The 16,420-nt window shown below is 48.3% G+C and overlaps 1 protein-coding gene across 1 annotated transcript in view; it reads right to left on the bottom strand.

Annotated features, from left to right (window-relative positions):
- Nucleotides 1-6,523: 6,523 nt before the first annotated feature.
- The window catches only part of TARS2 (threonyl-tRNA synthetase 2, mitochondrial), a 42,941-nt gene continuing 33,044 nt past the window's right edge, over nucleotides 6,524-16,420 (bottom strand). The window contains exons 15-19 of the mRNA XM_066609242.1: nucleotides 14,555-14,655; nucleotides 12,150-12,254; nucleotides 11,036-11,108; nucleotides 9,926-10,040; nucleotides 6,524-7,222 (exon numbers count right to left, since the gene is read on the bottom strand). Coding sequence (XP_066465339.1) covers nucleotides 7,074-7,222; nucleotides 9,926-10,040; nucleotides 11,036-11,108; nucleotides 12,150-12,254; nucleotides 14,555-14,655 — 543 coding nt within the window. The 3' untranslated portion in view covers nucleotides 6,524-7,073. The remainder of the gene's footprint in view (nucleotides 7,223-9,925; nucleotides 10,041-11,035; nucleotides 11,109-12,149; nucleotides 12,255-14,554; nucleotides 14,656-16,420) is intronic.

The raw sequence follows: 16,420 nt of genomic DNA on the forward strand, positions 1-16,420 counted from the left end.
CTATCCAGGGTTTACTGTTTGAAATTAGCTGGGAAACGCAAGACTATCGAGTTTATTCACCATTGGTACTGGTGGCCGTCCATGATGAAGGATATCCGCGATTTTGTGTCCTCCTGTACCTCCTACGCTCAGTATAAAACCACAGAAACTGAGACCTGCAGGCCTCTTGTGTCCATTATCCATACCTGAGGCTCCATGGCAGCATATTGCCATGGGCTTTATTACAGATTTACCTCTGCCAAGTGGCTGTACTGTTATATGGGTTCTTGTGGTCAGATTTTCTAAAATGGCCCATTTTGTGACTCTGCCCGGTTTGCCATCCGCCAGTCAACTTGCCGAGAAATTATTGATCACATTTTCCGCCTCTATGGCTTTCCTAAGCATTTGTGTCAGATAGAGGGGTGCAATTTACATCTAAACTTTGGAGATCTCTTTGTAAATTGATGGACATATCATTAGACTTCTCTTCGGTCTATCACCCACAGTCTAACGGGCAGGTGGAGCGCACCAACCAAATCCTGACCAGATATCTCTGCCATTTTACCAATGCCCACCAGGATGATTGGGTCATTCTTCTGTCCTGGGCAGAGTTTTCTCATAACCAGCATATCAGCGACTCCACAAAGACTTCTCCCTTCTTCATAGTATATGGGCATCAACCCAGAATTCCCCTATTAGTCTCCACGACTTCCGAGGTTCCAGCAGCAGCTTTTACAGCAGAGAGTTTTGCAAAGATTTGGCAGGAGAGCAAGGTCAATCTGGAGAAGTCAATCGCTTCTATGAAGAGGTTTGCAGATTGCAGGCGTCGGTCCTCCCCACAGTTTGTCCCAGGGGATAAAGTGTGGCTTTCCTCCAAACATATAAGGGTGAATGTTCCATCTTATAAGCTCGCCCCACAATTTCTGGGTCCGTTTGAAGCGTTGGAGAGAATTAATTCTGTTTGCTACAGGCTGTGACTCCCTCCCTCCCTGTGTATCCCCAACTCCTTCCATGTCTCTCTCCTCAAACCACTTGTGCTCAATAGACTTTCCAAAAATCCCAGGCCAGATGCTTCTCAGGTTAGTTCCAAGAACATCTTCGAGGTGAAAAATATTCTTGATGTTGACAAGGTCAGGAACAAATATTTTACCTAGTGGATTGGAAGGGTTACGGACTGGAGGAGAGGTCAGGGAAGCCATCTGAGAACATCAACGCTCCACATCAGATTCAGGAATTTCTGCGGAGAACCAGCAGGAGGAAGAGGGGGTGTAAGGGGGAGGTAGTGTTAGTTGCACTGTCCAGGCAAAATCTTCTGCTTCTGTGTCTGGCAAATATGGGCGTTGTCCCATTCTCTCTGTTCCCTGAGCTTATAGTCAATCTTTCAACACTCTTAGGGTTAATAGCTTCTGGTCTCCTGTTCAGCTGATGCTCCTTTTCTAATTACAGTCCTATATAGCTGCTGTGGGCCTTTCAGACCTTGCTGCAGTGTTGTTGAGAGTTTGTTCCTATCATTTCATGTCCAGCCACTGCTTCGGCAGTTACCTTGTTACCTTGCATTCTGCTTGTTCTCTGTTTTTCGTTCGTATACTATGTGGTCTGTTATTCCCGTTGTCCGCTTGTTCCTGCTTTGTTTCTTTACTCCCGGTGTTGTTCTATCTTTGTCTTATAGGTGTTCTGGCCCTCAGGGTAAGTCAGCGCCTAGAACAGTGTTTCCCAACTCCGGTCCTCAAGGCACCCCAACAAGTCATGTTTTCAGGATATCCTAGAATAAGAACAGCTGCAGCAATGTCTGAGGACCGACAATAATTACATCACCTGTGCAATACTGAGGAAATCCTGAAAACATGACCAGTTGGGGTGCCTTGAGGACCGGAGTTGGGAAACACTGGCCTAGAGGAAGGCCTACGGTTGTCCTTATTGGGAGGAGTGCTCCGCTTGTAGGCAAGATACCTTCCCCAGTTTCCATCCCCCTTTGCTGATCCCGAGGAAGTAAAAAAAAGACAAACAAAAAAAAAAAAAAAAAGAGGCAGAAGCCAATTAGTCTATTTGTGAAAAATATTCCTCCCCGACTCCATAATGGCAGTCAGAACAATCCCTGGATCAACCTTTGAAAGTTCCTACCTGACTCCAAGACCCGGATCGCCAACCCCGCTGGTCACCTAATGTCTAAATCCTGTAATATCATAGAAAGACATCCAGTCCCTCTTAAACTCCTCTATAGATTTTGCCATCACCTCGTCCTCAGGCAGAGAGTTCCACAGTCTCACTGCTCTTACAGTAAAGAATCCCTTTCTATGTTGGTGATGAAACCTACTTTCCTCTAGACGCAGCAGATGCCCTCTTGTTACCGTCGCAGTCCTGGGTATAAACAGATCATGGAGAGATCCTTGTATCGTCCCCTCATGGATTTATACAGAGTTATTTGGTCGCCCCTTAGCCATCTTTTTTCCGGGGTGAATAGTCTCAGTTTTGGTGCTTCTCTGGGTATTCCCGATCCCTTCATTCCATGTATTAGTTTAGTTGCCCTTTTTTGAACCCCCTCCAGCACTGTAACATCTTTCCTGCGCTCCGGTGACCAGAACTGTGCGCAGTATTCCATGTGAGGCCTGACAAGTGCCTTATATAGTGGGGGGATAATGTTCTCGCCCCTATACCTCTTTTACTGCACCCCAAGACTTTATTAGCTTTTGCAGCAGCTGACTGGCATTGATTGCTCCAATTAAATCTACAGCCCACTAGTACCCCCAGGTCTTTTCCCTAGCAGTACCCCATTTAGTGTATATTGGTGACATCCGTTTCTCCTGCCCATGTGCATAACCTTACATTTATCAACATTGAACTTAATTTGCCATTTCCCACCCCCCAGCCCCCGGCTTATCTCGGTCCTTCTGTAGCCGCACATTGTCCTCTGTTGTATTAATTATCTTGTATACTTTCATACCCACTAGCGACAGTGGCCCAATCAGAAAGCAGAGGGTGGTAATAAATGGTTCATAGTCTATCTCTGAGCCAATTCTTTACCCAGATACACACTTTTCACCCAATCCGAGCTTCTCATTTTATATATCAGCCTATTATGCAGCACGGTGTCAAATGCTTTAGAGAAGTCCAGATATACGAGATCAATAGACTCGCCCAGGTCCAGCATAGAGCTTACTTTATCGTAGAAGCTGATTAGATTGGTCCGACATGATCGACCCTTCATGAACCTGTGCTGGTGAGGAGTTATTCCATTGTTCTCCTTGAGGTACTCTTAGATGGAGTCTCTCAGAAACCCCTCAAATATTTTTCCAGTTACTGAAGTTAGACTTACCGGCCTGTAGTTACCAGGCTCACTTTTAGATCCCTTTTTGTATATTGGAACCACATTGGCAATATGCCAATCCAATGGTACAACACTGGTCTCTATGGTGTCCATAAATATAAGAAATAGTGGTCTAGCTATCAAGTCACTTGGTTCCCTTAGAACCCTTGGGTGTATTCCATCTGGACTAGGCGATTTGTCGATTTTAATCTTTTTTCTTAACCAGCTCTGCACTTCCTCCTGTGTTAGGTAAGTGATATTTAGCGGGGGGTTCGTTGTATTTCCCTGCATCTCGTGTGACATTTCTTTTTTTTTGAGAAAAAACTATTTAATAGATTTGCCTTCCCCCCCCATCATCTTCTATGGTTTCTCCGGCATTATTTGTTAAAGGGCCAGCGCTCTCAGTGCAAATCCTTTTACCGTGTATATAACGGAATACTTTAGGGTTATTTTTGCTCTCTTTAGCAATCAGACTCTCTGCCTCCGCCCCGACAGCTTTTATCTTTTCTTTATATACTTTGGGTTTTTTTCCCTGCATGGTTTTAGCGCTTCTTCACTGTCTTTTCTCTTTAATAATTTAAACGCTTTCTTTTACAGTCTTGTCGATCCACATTGGTTTCCTTGTACTTGTAATGCTTTTATTTTTAGAGGGTATGAACTGCTCACATGAGGTAATTAGGATGTTTTTGAACTTCTCCTATTTGTCGTCTGTACTGTTATTTTTGAGGATGTTGTCCCAATTAATGTTACCGATAGTAGTTCTGAGTTGATCAAATTCTGCTTTACTAAAGTTTAGTTTATTTGTCGCTCCCTGATAAGGCTTCCTATTGAATGACAACTGAAAAATAAATTATATTGTGGTCACTATTTCCCAGGTATCCCTCAACCTGTACCCCCATGATTCTGTCGGGTTTGTTGGTTAATAAGTCCTCCCTCTTGTTGGTTCCCGCACAAGCTGGATAAGGTAGTTATCTTTAATTGATCTCAAGAACTTATCACCCTTGTGATATTTGCAGGTCTCGTTATCCCATATTCTATCCGGATAATTAAAGTCCCCCATGATAATTACTTTGTTGCGGTTTGACATCTCTTCTATCTGCCTTAATAATAGGTTTATAGTTTCTTCTGTTGCTTTTGGTGGTCTATAGAAAACCCCTATCAGGATTTTGTTATTTCTCCATCCCTGCATTTCTACCCACAGGGATTCCACATGTTCATCTTTTACACATATCTTGTCGTGGCCTCAGCATTAAGTAGGATTTAACGTACAGACATATCCCTCCCCCTTTCTGGTTCCCACAGTCTTTTCTGAAGAGATTGTAACCCTGTAAATTCACCGCCAAATTGCACTTATCAAGCCAGGCTTCTGTTATTCCTACTATATCGTAATTTTCTCGCTTCAAACTCACCCACTTTACTGATCAGACTTCTTGCATTCATTGCCATGCCATACAATTTATACGGTTGTTGTTATTCTTTATATTCATTATGCTACTTATGATCCTATTGGTGGTTCTGTCAGTTCTAACTCTACTAACCCCCTCGCTCGACCCCTATTTCCATTACTTGGTCCCAGGTCACTCTTTCCCCCTATTGCTCTTTTTGCCATCCCCCCAGTCCCTAGTTTAAACACTCCTCCAACCTTCTAGCCATCTTCTCACCCAGCACAGCTGCCCCCTCCCCATTTAGATGCAGCCCGTCCCTACAGTAGAGCCTGTGGCCAATAGCAAGGTCGGTCCAGTTCTCCAGGAACCCAAACCTCTCCCTCTTACACCAACTCCAGAGCCACTTGTTTACCTTCCTAATCTTCCACTGTCTTTCTAGTATGGCTTGTTGTACAGGTAGTACTACCCTGGATGTCCTCGCCCTAAGCTTGGATCCTAGGGTTTCTGAGGGTCCTCCATTGACCTCTAACTTTGTCATTGGTGCCAATGTGCACCATGACCGCTGGATCCTCACCAGCCCCTCCCAGTAATCTATTAATCCGATCTGCTATGTGTCGAACTCGAGCGCCAGGAAGACAAAACACAGTTCGACGATCCCAGTCTTTGTGGCAGATTGTCCTGTCTGTCCCCTAATAATGGAATCCCCCACCACTAGGACCTGTCTAGCCTGCCCTGCGCTCCCCTTCTTACAGGAACAGTCATCCCCTGGTGGTCAGAGGGTATGTTGTGCTGCAGCGGTGCTGACCCTGTAATGGCATCCCCCCTCATCTACTAACTTTGCAAACTTTTGGGGTTGTGCCAGTTCAGGACTAGCATCCCTGGATCTCTTCCCTCTACCCCTTCTAGCTGTCACCCAGATAGCTGACTGCTTGTCCTGGTCTCCTGAACAACCATCCACCCACGCATTTTACCCTAGTGAGCAGTAAACTCCTTTCCATGTTGTCAATGGATCTCAGTGTTGCCAGTCTCTCATTTAGATCCAGGATCTGGGTTTCCAAATGTGTGATGTGCACGCATCTTGCTTAACAGTCCGCACCCTCGATCGGCTGATCAAGGACCACATATATTTCACAAGTAGCAAACAGGATGGCATTGTCAGACATGGAGCTCATCCTAATGGAGATCTACAAATTTACTTACAGAAGTAATGAAAATCAACTAGATCACGTGCCTGTGCCCGCTCGCAACCACTCACGTGCCTCTGCCCGCTCGCAACCACTCACGTGCCTCTGCCCGCTCGCAACCACTCACGTGCCTCTGCCCGCCGCATAAATTTTTTACTTCTAGTTTTTTTTGTAAATCACTCACAAGCTCTCGCTGGCTATTCATTCTCAGTCACAACTGATTTGCTTCTATTTCACCCTCTCAGTTGACTGTTTTGAATTTCTTAAGAAGAATCGGCTTTCCAACCAGTTGGAGTAATCTTCGTGTGAGGTTGGCCTCTCCGGTCCCCATTTTTCCCATTTCTTTATAGCGTACATCATACATAGGGTCAGAGTATCACCACCCATGGGCTTTAGGTGTAGACGGCTGGAATTAACAGGCTGTAATTTAGGAGACCACAAGATGAACTACTTGAATTACAGGAGCCAGAAATGTCAACAAGCCTCAGATGGATGTTTGATTTGGATACATGTTTGGTAAATCCATCAGTGTAATGCAATGTAAATACTGTGATGCATGAGAGAAACACACCCTAGAACAAAACCACTCGGCTCAACTGTCGTTAATCTGCGCCACGAGATCGCTCCTCTCGGCGGACAGGACTTTAAGTAAAGCACAAACAGGAGGAGAATCCCTTTCTTCATTGTCCTTTATTCTGTATCAAATGACATGCATATGAAACAAACAGGATGCGGTTTGGGCTGATGTTGGGCAAACCTTCCGTGGAGCGGCATCCTGTGTTTATAGGTAGGGGTTGGTGCCACCATCCATGTCATCAAAGCTCAATGTCAGGCTACACAGGTGTTCATTAACAGGACTACCGAGTGTCTCCATCCATACAAAGAACCAAAGTGTGACCACGAATAATCCAAGAACCAACGTGATACGTAAACCTCTGGGTCGTCCATCAAAGATGGCCCCAACACATGAGGAAGGTTCTCCTAGGATTCTCCGATTCCAGCCATCAGCTGGAGAACTTTTGTTTTCCATTACCAGTAGTGCAAATGCCCAACTTTTTAAACCAGTCACCACCGGTAGCACCGACTTGTAGGACGAAGGCAAAAGGAGGTCTGCACCCGGTAACAAGAGGTCCGGCTTTCTTTGGACTACTGCTGGTAGAAGCTGAAGCTCCTGGGTTGCAGGAACAGGATGATCTTCCTTCAAGTGAGCTTCCTGGAGAATCAGAAGATCTCCTCTGCGTTCTTCACACGAGTGTCCCGCAGCTCCGTCAGCCTCCTCATCAGGTCCTGCAGGCTCCGCTCTCCATGTTGGTTGCCGTCTCTAGTCCGTACATTCACGGTATTGTTGTTCCTCTCCTTTTCGCCGACCACTAAAGAAGAAAACATTCATGAAACAGCAAATTAAGAGACTCCTGCTGATCTCAAGAACGCGACTCCTGTGTCACTGCTCCACTCGCCTCCCTGCAGCGACATCACTGAGGGCTGGCCGAGCATGTGCGCTCAGTGCTTCATTCATATCAATGGCGCTGCGTGGCCGGCGCTTGTAATTGCAGGTGAAGCTTCCAATGATTTGGACGAGAGCTGCGCCTGGGTTACAAGCAAAGTGTAGCGGCGCTGACAGCAAGCTGATCAGCCGGGATCCCGAGTTGTAGACCCGCTGATCCGACTACTGATGACCTATCCTTTAGAGTCAAAGCGATATTACCGTGATGGCCGGTAACGCCTTGGTTACAAGGGAGCAGCTGAACAACAGGTTATACTGATGGCGAATGGAACGGTGCACAAAAATGTAAGGAACATCTTAAGGCCCAATGTCCACGGGCGGATTTTAATTATGCCCCACCACTAGGACCTGTCTAGCCCTGTAGCCGCCCATAGGGATGCACTAGTGTCCGCGAGATCATTTAAAGCATGTGGATGTGATTTTTTTTCCCCCGGTGCGCGGGAAGAAATCGCAGCACGCTCCATTTTTCTGCAGATCCCGCAGGGACGGCTTCCATTGAAATCAACAAAAGCCGTCCGGTCGGCGGTACAGCCACAGATGTCACTGTGGACGGCCGCGAACCCGCAGGAAAGCAAGAGATTTTTACATTTTTTTTTAATTGCACTGTGCATGCAATTAAAAAACAGTACAGAGCTGATCTCAGGCCACATGATGTCCCTGAGAAGAGGCTGTGGGGCTCACTGGGGTGCTGCGGCCTCTTTAACCTGGGGGTCGGCAGGGGCCCCACTGTATGACTACTGATGACCCCTCCTCATCTAGAGCTGATCAGTGGGGGGTCTGTAGGTCGGGGTCCCTGCGGATCAGCGCCGTCCCATTAACCTAAACAGGACGGAGCTGCTCTCAGGCCACATGATGTCCCTGAGAAGAGGCTGTGGGGCTCACTGGGGTGCTGCGGCCTCTTTAACCTGGGGGTCGGCGGGGACCCCACTGTACGACTACTGATGATCTATGCTAAGGACCCCCTCTAAGTGCAGATGGCTCCTGTACACCTCCGCTAGGCTGCACAGAAGCAGTTGTGGCTTCTGTGTCCTGACAGACGCTCGTGGCGGATGTCATCAAGCGCCGGCTTCCTTCCTCGCTGTCACACTTATGACCGCTGAGCCGACATGCAGATAACCACGATGAGAGCACAAGAATATCGGCTGCCGCCACTTGATAACCGTTCGGTATAAACCCGGCCGCACGCCGTGTAATGCCAAACAAAAACTGAAGAGTCAGATATGCGCCGCCCGCAGGAACTAGCGAGAATTACACTCTATTACCATGCAGGCGCCAAACAGTTTGTACAAACATTTAAGCCATCTTACAAGAAGAGCCACAAGGTATCACTGCAGGGGGCTTACCAGAAGTAGTCCAAAATGTATAAATAGTCCAAAACCTGAGAACGGACATGAAATGTACAAAGATAGACAGTAGTCGAGTGCTGGTGGGGGGCTGTCCTCACACTAATACGTATAGCCCGGTGGTTAGTGACCCCTGTTGGGGTTGTACGGCCTCATCCCGTGTCCATAAGGCACTTCTGTGTGTCTATAGGACCCTGATCCCCATGCGCATCGCCCCCAGCGGCTTCATCAAGGCCAAAACATGGGAATATTCTGGAACATGCAGGTCTTGTGGCCGTCACTCCATGATGAACCGTTGCCCCATATACTGGTCAACACACAGGCGGAGCACAAACCCCGACGCTCTCCTGGCTGCAGGCTGGGAGGTCTCGCCCGCACCGCACATTACAACAAGCATGCCCAGAGTGTGAGCTGTCCGGATGGCCGTAAGAGGGAACGAGGCTTCTTACAAAGTTTTGATATGTTCTAGCAACAGGTCAGGAGTTTTTATTGGTGGTGGTCTGGGTGCAGAGACCCTCACTGATTGCTAAAGGGAACGGGCACTGTGCCCCTTTGGCTGTTCTATCACTGCTTGAAGCCGTGTATGGTATCCGTAGGCTAAGGGAGTAACACTCACAAGCACAGCACTCCGCCTTGGTGGGGGGGTCTCTGCACCCGGACCCCACCTAAGAGACCTCCCACCAAGGCGTCTCTGCACCCGGACCCTACCCATCAAAACTTTTGACATGCTACTATATCAGAAGTTTAGAAAAAGTTTAGTTATAGTTTAATGTAAACAAAAAAGTTTCATTCACTTACAGCAAGCAGGGATGCAAGTGGTGAAATACGCAGTAAATGGCAAATTAACAAAACGGGGCGTTTATAAAATATCAAAAGGAGTTTTTCAGGACATGAAAAAAAACATAAAAATAATATTCTGCAGGCTTGAATCCTCCCCTATCCCAGGGGCTCCCCATCCAGGTCTGCAGCCCCGCTGCCCCCGCATGAAGGAAAGGTGGGTGACCACGTGCATTGTGACTGCTCAGCCACTAGTGGCCATGAAGGACTCACCGTGGGAGCCTTGGGCGGCACGTGACGCCCGCTGGGTCTTCCAGTTTCTGTGCGGCGGGCACCACGGCTTCAGTGCTGGGCATTTTAAGCTGTATATTTTTTTTCATTTCCCAGAAAATCCCTTTAAACATCCCGGAGAACAAAAGGCTGAAGACGCCCAACAGCCCATCACCTACCCAGGATGAAGTTGTACTGCGCCCGCTGGGCCTGCCGGATCTTCTTGTTGAAGGTCGTTCCTTGATCGGCGTCCACGTCCACCATGAAGCCCTCAGCATGGATCATCCTACAGACCTGCCATCAAGAAGAACAGAAGTGACACATATATAAAAGTCATATACATATACACACACACATACACTATATACATACACACTACTACTGTAGGGAAGGGATACGTCACATAGACACACACTAATAATATATATATTACACACACACACACTATATACACTATATATATATATATATATATATACACACACTACTACTGTAGGGAAGGGATACGTCACATAGACACACACTAATAATATTTATATATATATATATACATACATACACACACACTATATACATACATACATACATACATACATACACACACACACACACACACACACACACACACACACACACACACACTATATACATACATACACACTACTACTGTAGGGAAGGGATACGTCACATAGACACACACTAATAATATATATACACACACACACACACACACACACACACACATACATACACACACACACACACACATATACACACTACTACTGTAGGGAAGGGATACGTCACATAGACACACACTAATAATATATATATACACACACACACACACACACTACTACTGTAGGGAAGGGATACGTCACATAGACACACACTAATAATATATATATATACACACACACACACACACACACACACACACACACATACATACACACACACACACACACACACACACACACATATACACACTACTACTGTAGGGAAGGGATACGTCACATAGACACACACTAATAATATATATATATACACACACACACACACTATATACATACATACACACTACTACTGTAGGGAAGGGATACGTCACATAGACACACACTAATAATATATATATATACACACACACACACACTATATACATACATACACACTACTACTGTAGGGAAGGGATACGTCACATAGACACACACTAATAATATATATATATACACACACACACACTATATACATACATACACACTACTACTGTAGGGAAGGGATACGTCACATACCTCTTGGGCGTAATCCTCCACGCTGGCTCCGGTGGGGACGACCATGGCCTGGAACGGGGAGAGCCAGAAGGGCCTGGACAGAGATATATACAATAGGCAGACATTATGTACCCGGAGGCTCTGGGCACGGGCACCCCACCCACCGGCTGGAGCCCTGCTGCCATCTGGAGGGGCCGTTTGCTTTCTGGACTGAGCAGTGTGGCAAAAAGAAACTAAATAAATATTAACCATTAAAGGGAAACCCCGATAGGCTGAGGGTCATGGACGGCCCGATGTAACGGGGGATGTGCAGCCAATCCGAGGGCACTATTAGACTGTTCATCTGTTGATATTGGCCCTTTACCAATAATGTCAGCTGAATATGTTGGGGACCTCAGGAGGGGTTGTTCCATATGTTAAAACCACATCCCCATGCAGTAACATAGCTAACCGCTATATGCTCTCAGCTCTCCCACTTCTCGCATGGCGCTGCTCCCTCCTCTGCTCTGCTGTCTACAGACTGGAGTCCCGCCCCGTTTATGGGAAGTCACAGGCTGCTGCAGCCAATGACGGTCCAGGGATCGATCACTGAGTTCCGTCATTGGCTGCAGCAGCCTGGGAGAGCCCATAAACAGGTTGGGGCAGCCTGTAAACATCCGTCAGAGGGGAGACCCGGACCGGCAGTGCGGGACACAGCGGGGAGAGGAGAGTAGATGCCAGTTAACAATGGGAATGGGGTTTTAACGTAAACAACCCAGACCACCCCTTTAAGGCGTCTTCAGTAAGCTCTTAAGCTCCCTCTAGTGGTGGCTGCAGCTTGTTACAAATTAAGACAATAAAGACAACCTTTCTGTAAAGGCAGACACTAAATCCGTCTCCTGAATTACTGGTTGTGGCTGGGGAGTGTAGTAAATGTAGTCGTACACGGCTGGCCGAGTCCCCCGGAGCGGCTCTTACTTCATGTAAGCCGGTGGAAGGGGATCCACAAGTGGGAATAAAATTACTTGGCACAAAAGTTTGGGCAAAGTTTCATCAAAACAAAAAGCTGTGTCCAATAATAGACATTCCTGCCGCAGCGTGCGGGCCTTATCAGCGTGCCGCCAGCCGGAGGGACAGACTAATCGCAGCCACTTACCACTTCCCAGCGTAACTCTCCGCCAGCACGGCCAGCATCCTCTCCACGGAGCCCAGCACAGCCCGATGGATCATGACCGGCCTCTCCGGCCGTCCGGCCTCCTTCCTGTGAGCGGAGACACAAGCAGACGATGCTTTACTGCAGCGAGACGTCTCGGACGGCTTTCCTTTACACTTTATATACTCTTACTGAATGTGGGGGAGAGCGAGTCCCCGAGCCGCTGTCATACAGCCCCTTGTGACCCATGACCGATATATCTGCTCGTTAAGGGGTTAATATCCTGTCATTAGCACATGTATGGATCACCACTTATTCCAAACCCCTGCAGCCACGTGACATGAATGACATTACTTAGGAGATTGTGTCCCATTATAGAAGGTGAAGAATAGAAGAAGCCGCCCCTCCCTGCTGTCACATACCAGGCCCCTTACTAACCCGCTCGCTGCTTCCTCCTCTCTCCAGGCTGGCGGCTCTTAGTAGATACCTTTGTGCCCAGGTGAATCATGTCCTCAGGTGACATCTAACAGACCTCGTATAGCGCATCACTACCGCCAGTAGCAGTACAGGTGTAACGGTCCCATTAGTCAGTGACCATGCCCAATAGTGCTGATGCACCCATACAACCCCTTTAAGAGCTCTTAAAGGGGTTGTAACCGAATTACAAGTTATCCAGTAGCCACAAGATGGGCGATTCATTCCCCTCCTCACTGCTGGGGTACATTGAGCCCGCAGTGATGACAATGGGGGACACAGGACCCCCATTTTTGAGATCAGTGGGGGTTTCAGTGATAAGAGCCCCACTGATCAGATTATCCCCTATCCTCTGGAAAGGGGGTGACTTGTAATTCTGGTACAATCCCTTTAAGGCCCTTTTACATGGGCCAATGTCAATGACTGCCGATCGCCAAGCATCTTGAACAGCACTTGCTTTTATTTACATGGGTTGAGAATCGCAACTATGGAAACGAACAAATGTTAGCAGAGCGCCCCCATAAGCCCGGCTGTACATCTGCGGGTCACACATGTGCTGCCCCTCGGGGATCATTTGTATGCTCACCGAACATCAGCGAGTGGCCAAAGAATGTGCGCTCGCACGCTCACTGCCAACACGGGTCCCTTTACACGGCTGGGTTATACAGCGAACAAACCTCTCCTACCTATAGAAGTGGGTCAGGAAGTAGCTCAGTATCCTGCCTGATCCTCTGTCAACTCTGCCTGGCAATCAACTGCAGCATCCCTCCTGTGCCTCACAGTGAGCAGTGTATACATATACAGGAATGCTGGGAGGTCTAGTCCAACAGGAAGCAGATAAAAGCCAACTTGGGGGGGGGAGGTGAAGGGGGTTGGAGTCAAGCAGCAGCTTGTACAAAATTTGGGTGATTTGGCAGCAGTGCCCGGGTTTCCGCTTTCATTCTCCATTCAATGAGCAGGAAAGGGTATTCCCGCTAGCCGGCCGTCTCAGTCTGGGGCCGCCTGCACACGGGCGTCCGCCTCTGGATTCCCTAGTAGACGTCGCCCATAAAAATGCGATTTACTGCCCACTAGCGGAAATGGATTGTGATTTTCCGCAGCTTGCTGCTATTCTGTGCGTCTTTCGTTGATGTCAATGGACCCTTCAGCAATCGTCAGTGCAGAAAGGTTGTGGGATCCGTGTCATCGCTAGACATAATGCGCATGTGCGTCGGCCGCAGCACAGATATGAAGATGGCAGACAGGTACGCTGGCATGGGCGGCCGGGCACAGGGTCGGATTCTGCTGCAGGATCTTACATCCGGTATCTGACCCGGCCGTGTGCAGGCGGCCTTAGGATGGAACTTAACAGCCCTGATTGACTATAATGGGGTCCCCGTTCGCTTTCGGCTCCGCTTGTAGCTGGAGGACATTGCTGCATGCGGCACTTTTTCTTTGCAGCGGCCAAGCATGCACAGCGCCGCTCCATTCACTCCATGGGACTGAGCACTCCTCTTCTTATTGAGGTAAGTGGTGCGGCGGTGTGCCATGGCCACCGCTGATATGTGTCTGAGACGAGCTCCACTCTGTACGACAGGTAAAGCCGGCCTTCATATCATCCCTTTAATATGGATGAACCCCTTAAGGCTTCAGCCGAGTCCACATGGTCACAGCAGGAGGGCAGCATGCCACGCACCAGCCATGACTCCCGGCCGGGGCACTTAACCCCTTCATGTGTTGTGAATGTGATGCAACTAGACTGCAGTGGTGAGTACAGTGATAGAGCGTTCCCATGCCAGGGCTTACATAACTATGCATATAGGGGGAGTGCACGCCATTCCCTGCCACAGGCGCTTGGCATCCACCGCCCACCTACAAACACGCAACATTCTCTACTAGGAAAAACCAGTTTCTTCCAGCTAGTTCTGCAGAAGTGATGAGGTGGCGGCACATACCCAACGTAGCTGAGGTTGAAGCGGATGGGCAGCTGGAAGTCCAGCTGGATGGTGGCACACTGATGGTAGCGCCCCATGGCATCTTTAATCTGGATATCGATCTGGGGAAGAAACAGAAGACGCCGTTATAGATCCCTTACTTGTATAGATTAGAATGTGTTCAGGCAAACCTAGAAGGGAGGATCCTGGAACAGGGCTCATTCGTTACTGCAGCCAGTAAGTGAGGGGAACGTCCAGCCGTTACGTCGTCTTCGAGACTAATTCTGCAGTTTGAGCTCCAAAATCAGACAATTCAGGATAACGAACACTAGAGGGAGCTCATTACAGAGTTCAATGTATACACTGTATGGAGTGAGCTCCCTCTAGTGGTGGCTGCAGGAAGCCAGATTTTTAACTCTTGTCTGTATCAGAGAAACAAACTTTCAACCACTATAATGGTACATTAAGTTAAAGGGGTATTTCAGGAATTTACTCCTCAGGATAGGTCATTAATAGTTGATTGGCGGGGGTCCGCTGCTCAGGATCCTCACCGATCAGCTGATCCTCCAGTCGCAGGCAGAGCAGTGAGTCCAGATATCCGCATGAGTGGTCAGGGATACTTAATTTTCCTGACTCCCATAGCAGTGAACGGAGGGACCCGAAGAAATGTGCAGCAGCCCCCAGTGGCCTCCTCAACAGACGAGACTGGGGTCAAGGCATCCCCAATCTGGAAGCAGGTCTGGGTCCCGGAGGCGGCACCTGCATTGATCAGACATTTATGGTATATGTGGCGGATATGCCAGAAATGTCCAAGGTAGAAATACCCCTTTAATGGGTTGAGCCAACATTACCTTCTAACCACAGGATAGGGGGTAACTTTCTAATTGCTGGGGTCTGACAGCTGGGACTTCCACCAATCCTGAGAACAGGAATCTTAAAGGTCCTGGCTGAATGAAGCAGCAGTCCAATGTTTGTACCACCGCTTCATTCATTCTAATGGGACTACTGGAGATGGTGGAACTGAAGCCCTCGGCCATCTCCGACAGCCCCACTGGAATAAATGGAGTGGCCTGCATGCTGAACCGTCACCCCATTCACGTGGAACCTTGGGACCCCGTCTCAGGATCAGGGGGTGTCCTAGCAGCCAGACCCCCGCCAACCAGGTTAGGTGCCAACTTATCAAGTGACTAACGGGGGACTTTCAACAGTGACACTAACTTTCTATTGGAGACTACGAGTCAGTGGGAGATATGGCGCCGTAATGCCAAATGATGTCAGCGGACAGATGACTGCTGCCGCCCTCCATTAAATGGGCACCAGGAGCTCTGCTTTCTGGACATCGGGGCCTTTTTGTCATTCAGTTATGCCATATCAAAGTACCCCTCTACGGCTGCGCTCACACACGGCTGACTGATGCTGATCTGCAGCACATTTCACCCCTTCAATTGAAAAAGAGTGAAACCTGCTGCAGACCCACCATGTATGAACGCACCCCCTTATGGGTCTCTTGGATCGCACAGCTGCACTATATACATAAGGGACAGGGTTGCAGAGTAGAAACCAGAATCTGCTCTTAGACCCAGAAAGAGTGCCCCTCTCATCTACAGGCTGCGGCTGGTATTGCAGCTTGGCACCACTTACACCAGACAAGAGAGGCGATTCCTGAACATAAGGCAACCTTTTTACAACCCTCATATGATCCCTTTAGTGTAACAGAATTTGCCCCTCCGCTCCTCCACCCAAATACCCGCAAGCAGCTAATCAGCAGTGAGCCGTGACTTGGCACTTGGCATCCGCGCAGGGAAAGTAGTGTGATTCACAGCGCTGGCAGGAGAGCTGTGAACGTGGCACCCACACTGGTAGGACGACAGCTGATTGGCTGACTGT

Source organism: Eleutherodactylus coqui, chromosome 6 (assembly GCF_035609145.1).
Source record: "Eleutherodactylus coqui strain aEleCoq1 chromosome 6, aEleCoq1.hap1, whole genome shotgun sequence".
In the NCBI taxonomy this organism is placed as follows: Eukaryota; Metazoa; Chordata; class Amphibia; order Anura; family Eleutherodactylidae; genus Eleutherodactylus; species Eleutherodactylus coqui.